Source organism: Benincasa hispida, chromosome 9, assembly GCF_009727055.1.
Source record: "Benincasa hispida cultivar B227 chromosome 9, ASM972705v1, whole genome shotgun sequence".
Taxonomy (NCBI): Eukaryota; Viridiplantae; Streptophyta; class Magnoliopsida; order Cucurbitales; family Cucurbitaceae; genus Benincasa; species Benincasa hispida.
Window position 1 is genome coordinate 40,842,379 of NC_052357.1, and position 10,696 is coordinate 40,853,074.

Sequence of the window (10,696 nt, forward strand, 5' to 3'; positions counted from 1 at the left end):
TTTTTATAGAGTTGAATTGTCGACATAATATATAATATATCCATAATATTAATTTAAAAATTTCGAATATCTCCAAATTTAAAGAAAACTACCCTATTGATAAAAAGATGAGTAAATTGCGAAATTTATCATAAGTATTCAAAATATACAGAACAATATCTTTTGAAGTCACATAAGATGTATAAATAATTCTAAAATAAAACACCTTAAACCAATGGAACAACACACATTTTTCTTTCTAGTACCAAAGTCTATGCCAGACAGAACAGCACCATTTGTTTTCCCACTGATCTTAGAAAACATATATATGTAACAAACAATTATTTATATATATTATATATAAATAAATGGAATTCATTTTCAGAATACAATCAATTGAAAGAAGAGATTTTCATTTTTTTTATAAAAAATGTTAAATCGAAACAAAGTGGGAAAAAATCACAATCAACCAATTTTATTCCAATAGACCAATCTTACTTCCAATAATGAAAAATCACATTATATAGCTCAATTATTCAAATTTACAGAAAAGGAAAATATCTTGAAGTCACCAACATTTTCAAATTGCCAATATTAACAAAATAAAAGCCACTTCATAGAAATAATAGAGATTACAAGATTAATATTCTTAATTCCATTTTCACCGGTAGAAAAAAATTGCACGAATTAGATGCATGACAAAAGCAAAATTAAATGCACAAAAGGCCGAAAGGTTAAAAAAAAAATAGATACATTAAATTTCACAAACACCAATACAAATGCACGAAGAAAAGTAGGAAATTACAACCACAATCATGATACACTAAAATTATCTTAGGATTGTTATATGGATAGTATGATCACCAAAAATTAGAAAATATAGAATCTAGTAGCCCAACGACTTCACGTTATTTACTTAAGACAATTTTACTTACTCAACTACCTGAGTTTCTTGATTAATTGTCTTCCAAAATAGAACATATTAACTTTCTTATGAAAGTAGCACCTCGTCCACAATATCCACTACACTTTGTGAAAATAAACCGAACCTGCACAAATTTATAAAAAGGAAGAAAAGTTTTATGAGAGTAAAATACTTATAAAAAAGTTGTTCAATGCAATTTGAAAAAGAGACATATATTTGTAGACTATTCGGGGTCATTTAAATAGTCATATTTTTTTTAAGTTGGTTAATAACGAAAAAAAATATAATTATTGATAAAATAATGTAATTCTATATGAAAGGTCACATACTATTTATTCGAAGATTAAATGCCTAATTACTCTCAATATGATGCTCTCCTCCATTGTTGTTGAATCTGATGTCATAGGAATGATCAAGTGTTTGGAACCGGGAAGAGGAGGATTTAAGGAAGCCGAGAAATTTGATTGATGAGGTGGAAGCCCAGTCCTATTCGCTTCCTCTTTCTTCAATTTCCTTTGGTTTTTGAAGACCTTCGGTTTAGTCTGGTTGCTTAATGAATTTGCTTTCCAAAAAGAAAAAATATATATATATATATATTGATAATGGTTTAAATTAACGAACTAGAAGAGGGCCCCACAAATTAGAAACGGCCGATGATGACGATCGATGCAAGACGTTTCCAGTTGCTTCTTCTCCTTCCTTATTCCCATCTTCCCTTTCAAACCCAAAACTCTCTAGAACCCAATAGAAATCCCTCTTTCAAAATCCCCCTTCCCAAAACACTTCGATCCTTCTCGAACAACTCAGATTCTTCCTCTTCACCATCAAATCTCCCTCATTTCCCTCTATAATTTCCCCCTAATTCTCACCATTTCCCCTACCATCTTCTTCTTCTTCTTCTTCCTCCTCACAACACACTCACCAAAATGGCCTTCAGTTCCGCAGTAGCAACGCACCTCCATGTTTTCCGAACCTCCAATCTCCGATTCCCCGACTCCAACAAGTCCTGGAATCGGAAACGCGGAACCACATCGGTTTCCGTAATCCGGTGCGAGAAGGTCGTCGGAATCGACTTAGGTACCACGAACTCCGCGGTGGCGGCAATGGAGGGAGGGCAGCCGACGATCGTGACCAACGCGGAGGGACAGAGGACGACGCCGTCGGTGGTGGCGTATACGAAGACTGGCGATCGGCTTGTTGGTCAGTTGGCGAAGCGGCAGGCGGTGGTTAATCCGGAGAACACTTTCTTCTCTGTGAAGAGGTTCATTGGAAGGAAAATGGCGGAGGTTGATGAAGAGGCGAAGCAAGTTTCTTACAAGGTTATCGCCGATGAGAATGGGAATGTGAAGCTTGATTGCCCTGCCGTCGGCAAGCAGTTCGCCGCCGAGGAGATCTCCGCTCAGGTATTTTCCATCTCTTTGCTTAAAGTTATTTGAATTGAAATGCATTGAGAGTTCTTTGTACTATGGATTGATGATGAGAGAATTTTGGTAATGTTAAAAAAATTCATGAATATTCTTATTTAAAAACTTTTATTCATTCCACTTGAATCTATGCCACGTCCGCTTGGTGTGTATATATATATATATATATAAAAGTTTGGTTTAATTTTAGTTACTATATTTTCAAATATTTAATTTTAGTCTATATCCTTAATATTATTTTATATTTTCAATGAATAATAATAATAATAATAATTTTGAATGAGTATATTTTCAATTTAAGATTTATTTAAAATATAAATATAAATACTCAAATTAGACATGCGAAAGTAAGATCATTTTTAATAAATTTCCAAGTACATAATAAAAAAATATTAAATATTAATTAATGGATAGATAGATATAGTTGCAAACCATTCCCTTGTAAGAATCTCTTAAAAACAATATTGCCATGTGTTTGCAATGAATTATTGTTAATAGGCATGTTAGAAATTGATGGTGCCTTTAGAAATGGATGACAATAGGGTTAGGATTCTTATTTCATTGACACTATTAAGATTGGGAGGGTTGGTTCAATTCTCTGGATTTTGTAAAAATTAGTGAATAAATGTAGTAAAAACTTAACAAGTAGTATCAAAGTAAGGTTAGATCAATATTAATTGTATTTTATCTTTTGAGGTTGAAACTTCGTAAATACTTTACCTCCTATACTAAAAAAAATTTAATAGAAGGTAAAGTTTTCAACCATTAAGTAAAAGGTCCAATTGGTTGGAATTAACATGCGAGTTAGAATGGGCATACTCCACAATGTTATAGGGCAGAAGTAGAATTTTGTAGAATATGCAAAAATCATTAAAAATTGATATGTACGAAGACATAATTCACTTAAATATCAATTTTTTTATTTAATAGACGGCTTTTTGAAATGCATTTTGTTCTTTTTATCTTAACTTCAATAATTATGGAGTGGAGGACCAAACCATATACTTTAGGTATAGTAGTAATCCACTCAAATATGCTTGCATAATCAAACATTCAAATTAAATATAAATTAGAAAAACTTTAACATTTGTGTTTTACTATTGTTAACCTTTTGTCTATGTAGTTTATTTATTTAATTTAATTTTTTGTACTTTTGTAAACACATCCATTTTACTTCTTCTCTATCAATCAGAATTAACAGTAACTTTTGATCCTTTCTTGTTGCTTGCGACATCATATGAAAAAAATTGAATAAGTTCAAGGAAAGAAACAAGAGAAACAAGAAATGGATTGAATACAAATAAACAGATTAAAGTTCTAAAAAATTACCAAGACAACTTCTATTGAAATATTTTTAGGTTTGTAATTTAGTTCTTAATTCGGAAGACAATATCTATCTAATCTCTAAAGTTTCGATTACATCCATAAACTTAATCTGATTCTAACTAATACCATTATTGAGTTTCGATTACATCCATAAACTTAATCTGATTCTAACTAATACCATTATTGAAATGCAATCATTCCAATTTTGACTCTGTTATAGACTCAAAAGTTTTTATTGGTTGGTATAGGTTTTAAGAAAGCTGGTGGATGATGCATCAAAGTTTTTGAATGATCAAGTAGGAAAAGCTGTAGTAACAGTACCAGCATATTTCAATGATTCTCAAAGGACAGCGACTAAAGATGCTGGTCGCATTGCTGGTCTCGAAGTTCTTCGCATCATCAATGAACCAACTGCTGCTTCCCTTGCTTATGGCTTCGACAAGAAAACCAATGAGACCATTCTTGTTTTCGACCTTGGCGGTGGCACGTTCGATGTCTCAGGTACACAAAAATAATGTGCCCTGCATCTCGTGTCTTTTTGCATTCTCCTACATTGTTTTTAGCGAGGAGTATTTTTTTTTCTCCTTAGTCCTTGAGGTTGGAGATGGCGTATTCGAGGTGCTTTCTACTTCAGGCGATACACATTTGGGTGGCGATGATTTCGACAAGGTTGGGTCACTCATGTTTCCTATATCTCTTCCTTGTATTTCTTTATTTGCACAAAATGACATCTCTGCCTCGTTTACCTTCAGAGGATTGTTGATTGGCTTGCCGAGAGCTTTAAGAGGGATGAAGGAATCGATCTTCTGAAAGACAAACAGGCGCTCCAACGTCTAACGGAAACTGCTGAGAAGGCAAAGATTGAGCTATCATCTTTAACACAAACCAATATTAGGTATAACAACACTGTCACTCCTTCACCTTTTGATTGATTGATCAATTTTTTTTTATCTCATCTTCTGATTGAACCTTGTGTTTCAGTTTGCCATTTATCACTGCGACCAGTGACGGTCCGAAACATATTGATACTACACTTACTAGGGTCAAGTTTGAAGAGTTGTGTTCAGACTTGCTAGATAGGTAAGTTTGGTTCCCATTGGTTAATATTTTGCTTTTGCTTCTATATGCACGAGTTTGAATTCATTTTTGACTCTCGACGTCATCTTTCCAGGCTGCGATCACCAGTAGAAACGGCTCTAAAGGATGCAAAGTTGTCGTTCAAAGATATAGATGAAGTCATTCTTGTTGGGGGCTCAACTCGTATCCCAGCAGTTCAGGAGCTTGTCAAGAAAATGACAAGGAAAGAACCGAATATGACTGTAAATCCCGATGAAGTGGTTGCTCTCGGGGCAGCAGTTCAGGCTGGAGTTTTGGCTGGAGATGTAAGTGACATTGTTCTCTTGGATGTCACACCCCTCTCTCTCGGTTTAGAAACTTTAGGTGGAGTGATGACCAAAATCATTCCGAGGAACACGACCTTACCGACATCCAAATCCGAGGTGTTTTCAACAGCAGCAGATGGACAAACAAGTGTTGAGATTAACGTATGTCAAGGTGAACGAGAGTTTGTTCGGGACAACAAGTCTCTCGGACGATTTCTCCTGGACGGTATACCACCCGCACCTCGCGGTGTTCCTCAAATTGAAGTGAAATTCGACATTGATGCAAACGGTATTCTCTCTGTTGCTGCCATTGACAAGGGAACCGGGAAGAAGCAGGACATCACAATAACCGGCGCTAGCACTTTACCAAGTGATGAGGTACGTTAAAACGGTCAATGTCCAGGCAAAAGAGAGCAATGTTTAGCACATCAATTCTGTCTCTGACTCGATGCCTTTTGAATGTAACAATGCAGGTGGATAGAATGGTTAAAGAAGCAGAGAAGTTTGCAAAGGAAGATAAGGAAAAGAGGGATGCCATAGACACAAAGAACCAAGCAGATTCTGTTGTGTACCAAACTGAAAAACAGCTGAAAGAGCTGGGAGACAAAATTCCCACAACGGTTCGAGATACCGTTGAAGCTAAGCTCAAAGAACTTAAGGATGCCATCTCTAATGGGTCGATCGAAACTATCAAAAACTCCATGGCTGCTCTGAATCAAGAAGTAATGCAGATGGGGCAGTCCCTCTACAGCCAGGCAGCAGCCTCCAGCGATGGGACTGTGTCGGGAACTCAGTCTACTTCATCAGGATCAGCTGGAGAAACTGATGGGGATGTTGTTGATGCAGATTTTGTGGATAGTGAGTGAGTAGATGCAGTAGATATAGGAGTGTAAGTACAAGTAGTTTGGCTTTATACCAATTTTGAATTACTTGGTCCTGAAAATATCATGTGCATGTCTGGTTTAGAGTTTAGATGATGTGTATAAAGTACATTTCTACGCATTTACTTGAAACTTTGATTTCTCTCTAGAAATTGAAATAGTTAACTTGTATAGAAAGCAGGTAGATTTCGAAATCTGTCTTAATTTCTCTTTCAGTTAATGAAAGATGACAAGGCTTGCCGTTTTGTTTTCCAAACTGTTTCATTGACAATGCATATTATCAATTTGTATCCTTTCGGACACAATTTGAGGAGATTTTTAAGTCCTTCCGGTGATTATTTCGTTTTTTTTGTTTTTATTTTTAAAATTTTAGTCATCTTTCTTAATTAGAAAAAAGAGTACAAAAACAAGAATAAATTTTTAAAAATTACCTTTTTTTTTTTTTCTATCCATTCGTAACCAAGACAAATTATGGTGAGCAACTTTACACAAAAGTATGGAAGGGATTAATAGACCATTTGGGATATTCAAAGGATTTTTCTCTCTAATGGAGTTTTGGATCATGATGTTACATAGTGGACAGAGAGCATGAAGGGGCATAGTGTTGTGCCTCTATCTAGATTTTAGCAGCAATGAGGCTCCGCGACACTGCAGCGTGTGAGGGCCAAACACACCAAGCTACGACGCTGTTAATAGTACTGCAACATTGTCAACAACTTAAATCCATTTGTGTTTGAAAACTAAATGAGTTTTTGTTTTTGAAAATTAAACCTACTTCTCCCTATAATTTCTTTAACTACGATGGTTGAATCCTTAGTGAAATTTAAAAAACAAAAAATAAATTTTTAAAAATTACTTTTTTTAGTTTTCAAAATGTGGTTTGAAGTAGTATCTATAAACTTAATTTTTAAAAACAAAAATCCAACAAATCAAATAGTTACCAAATGGTGCTCAAATGATTATCAAATTTAGAACATGTTTGGGAGTGATTCCAAAGCGGTTAAAATCCTTATGAGGAATGTTCTTAGGGTGTGTTTGGGAGTGATAATTGGAGTAGTGATTTTAAAAAAAGAGATTTATGTACAATTGATTTTGTAAAATTTATTTTAAACAATCAAATTTATGTTTGATACCAAATTCTTAAAAATGATTTTCATACATTTAGAATTGATTTAGAATTATTATGTTTGGTTCCAAAAGTGAATTAGAGTTACTCAATTACTCAAAATTGTATTATTTTTACTTGAGAAATTATTATTTAACTAAATAATTATGGTAAATATCTATTTTTATTTATCTTATAGTTAAATTCTTATATGCGTTGTTGATAGAGTGAATTTAGAGTTAATCAATTACTCACAATTGTATTTTTTTACTTGAGAAATTATTATTTAACTAAATAATTATGGTAAATATTTATTTTTATAGTTAAATTCTTATATGCATTGTTGATAGGGTAATTGTAATTGGTAGCATTTTTAGGAATAATAACCAAATATATAATATCATATAAAAAAATGTAAATATAGACGTTTATCAATGATAAATTTTTATCGTTGATAGACTCCCAAGTCTATTAGCGATAGACTTATATTGTTGATAGACTCCTACCAATAATATGATCTATCACTGATAGACTATTTAAATTTGACCATATTTGCAATTTTTTCCAATAATATGATCTATCACTGATAGACTATTTAAATTTGACCATATTTGCAATTTTTTCCAATAATATGATCTATCACTGATAGACTATTTAAATTTGGCCATATTTGTAATTTTTTTACATCATATTATATCTGCTAATACTTTGGGTCTAATGTCTATATTTGCAACTATCCCTTGTTGATATTTTGAGTAAAGTGAATGTTTATAATAAATATTGAAAGAAAAATCAAAACATATATAATTGTTTGTTTTATTAACAATTTAATGATATCATCATTTGTTCATGTGTTTAAACTTTAAAAAATAAATTCACAAATAGCTAATGAACAATATTTTAACAAAAACTGAATTAGATAGCCTTTTTTAGACGGATTCTCAGTCAATCACTTAACAAAAATCACCTATAAACTAATTCTTCCAAAATCAATTTGAAATAATTTTAAATTATTCTAAAATCAATTTTAGCTCATGACAAACACCATCATTTTAAGAAAAAGTGATTTTGGCAAGAGAAATGTAATGACCCGACTTTCGAAGACATCTCTTAGGACCGTTACTACATGCACGCAAAAATATCTACATCGAAAATACGAAAGAAATTGGATTATTTCACTAAATAAAGAATTTTAACAAAATTTCATCTCCAAAATTCCATACCATTTAGTTCAGGGTACCCCTAAAACATAATTTTAAAATAAGAAAAATTAACCAAAAATGAAAATTCCTAATACCTAAATTATGTCAAACAAGTTCATGAAAAGAAAATGGTAAAACATGGAAAATAAAAACAAATGTATGAACTCAAACACGGAAACATTTCCAAGTCCCTTTTGGCATAATCATGGATTCCTTGTTAATCGTCTGAGTATCCTGCTCTTACCTGAAAAACACGTAAACATAAAGGATGAGTATAAAATACTCAGTAAGTGATCTCATTACTGAGATCAGGCTATACATTTCACATGCGGTGAATGCTTGGACTATTATCGGGTTTAGGCCATGCATTCACATGCAGTGAATGATTGGGCTAGTGGGTCAGGCAAACTGTAACTGTTTCTAAATGGCAAACTAAGAGGATAACTATCTCACCTTAACTTATATGTCTAGTGGCTTGATGGCACACTGTCAAACATGGGAAAAGAAATATGAATGTAAATCTGTCGGTTCACACATGTCTAGTGGCCTGATGGTGCACTATCAAAACATGAAACTGGACCCGTTGGTCCCCTGAAATAAAACATGTGTTGAGGCGATACGGTAAATCGCCACTACTAATCAAATCATACATCATATACATAAATTTCATGAGTAAACCCATAACACGATTCATAATATATCATATAGATTCAAACATGCTCAAACTTCTCATAACATTCATGCAACCTTAAAAGTATCACAAATTCCAAACCATACTTCTAAAATCCATTAAATAACTTAATAAGACTAAATTAGGGTGTCTGACACGAAGATACCGAAAATAGTGTCACTTACCTTGAATTAAGCCAAAAAAGTTATCACAACAACCACTCTCCAAAAGTCTACTTGAACTAAAATCCAAGAACATAATTCAGACTCAAAATTCACTCATTAGGCCCAAGCTAAATATAATTTACCCAAATAAAAGGGGCTTTGAAACCTTAACTTACCAAGAACTAATCAAAACAACATTAACCCTACTGGAAAGCACCCAAAAGTCCTTTAAAATCTCCAAGCCAGCCTCCAAATATTATGAGTAAACTAAATATTAAGCCAAAACTAAAATCAAACTCAATGAACAGTCCAGAACTTAGTTAAGCACCCAAAGAAAATTCATTAAACTTTGTAAGTGAAACCTTACCTTACGAAAATCTAGGATTCCGGAAAAGATGGTAGCAACACTGATCGACGACCAACAGTCAATGGTGGGTTCGTGGCTAGCGCAGGGGCGGCTGGTGGCGCGAAACGACCAACGCCTACAATCTGTGGCGTTGGGCGGTGGAACGATTGTAGCAGTCGACGAGGCGCGGCAAGCGGTGTGGGCAGCTGTCGACGATCGGTGAGATGTGGTGAACAACAGAAAATGTTACAAAATGACCCAAACCCGAAAACTTTTCTACCAATGACCTCTTCCTAAAACTTTTCTACGACTGACCTTCTGCTCATGTGAAAAATCAAAATTACCCACAGTTTTTAAAACTCCTCAAACTGCACCACATTTTTTCTTCCTTCAACGATTTCTTTAGCCCTTCATTCAATGTGCGTTCAATACAACACCAACATTCCACCAAAATATTTATTCCCAACTAATATTCTATCAATAGCATTGAGTAACATTAGTATGAAGAGAATAGAAGGTCACTCTCAGTATTCACTTTCTGTCGAACTCTCCACGAAATTCTCCCACTATTCTCTCAGAGTTTTAGTTCAACATCTTTGTTGATTGCTTTCATCGTCAGATTCAGAAATGGAGAGAATGTAAGTGATATTCTACGAGTTTCAATCCAATAGTCTCTCATTTGTCCTAAAACGAGTGGGTGTACCAGATAAAAACAAGTACAAAACAATAAACTATGGCACTAAGGCCCAATACAAAATCTCTCACTTGTCCTAGTCCAGCTGTAAATGGTTCCATAGACCTATGCTCTGTAGGTGACCCTAAAAAACTATAGTCGTAAGAGCCTTTGTAAATGGGTTAACAACGTTGTGCTCATAAGCGATCTTCGTGACTACCACGTCCCCTAGATGCACAATCTCGCAAATGAGATGATACTTCTGTTCTATATGTTTGCCACGCTTGTGACTTCTAAGCTCCCTGGAGTTTGTCACGGCACCACTATTATCACAATAAAGGGTGATGAGCCTAGACATGTCTGGAACAACTTCCAGATCAGTTTGAATCTTTTGAGCCAAACGACCTCCTTAGCAACTTCACAAGCCTCTACATACTCGGCCTCCATCGTGGAGTCAGCGATGCACCCCTACTTAGTGCTTCGTCATACAACAGCCCCTTCGTTAAGAGTGAACACTGATCCTAAAGTGGATTTCTGAGAATCCTTATCAATTTGAAAATCAAAGTCCGTGTTGGGTTTTATGTCCTAAAAACTCGCAGTTTGTAAAATCATAAACATT

General features: G+C 34.2%; 1 protein-coding gene across 1 annotated transcript; it reads left to right on the plus strand.

The window, feature by feature from the left end:
• The first annotated feature begins 1,618 nt into the window (after positions 1-1,618).
• LOC120085375 (stromal 70 kDa heat shock-related protein, chloroplastic-like) lies at positions 1,619-6,173 on the plus strand. The gene is made up of 7 exons (XM_039041326.1): positions 1,619-2,307; positions 3,903-4,155; positions 4,244-4,323; positions 4,407-4,549; positions 4,636-4,734; positions 4,826-5,414; positions 5,510-6,173. Exons 1-7 carry the CDS (start codon positions 1,831-1,833, stop codon positions 5,900-5,902), a joined length of 2,034 nt encoding a protein of 677 aa, XP_038897254.1. The 5' UTR covers positions 1,619-1,830; the 3' UTR covers positions 5,903-6,173.
• Positions 6,174-10,696: the final 4,523 nt, after the last annotated feature.

Coding starts and splice junctions, on each gene's coding strand:
- LOC120085375 (XM_039041326.1), top strand. CDS start 1,831: ATGGCCTTCAGTTCCGCAGTAGCAACGCACCTCCATGTTTTCCGAACC. Junction 2,308..3,902: donor CCGAGGAGATCTCCGCTCAG/GTATTTTCCATC, acceptor TGGTTGGTATAG/GTTTTAAGAAAGCTGGTGGA. Junction 5,415..5,509: donor GCACTTTACCAAGTGATGAG/GTACGTTAAAAC, acceptor GTAACAATGCAG/GTGGATAGAATGGTTAAAGA.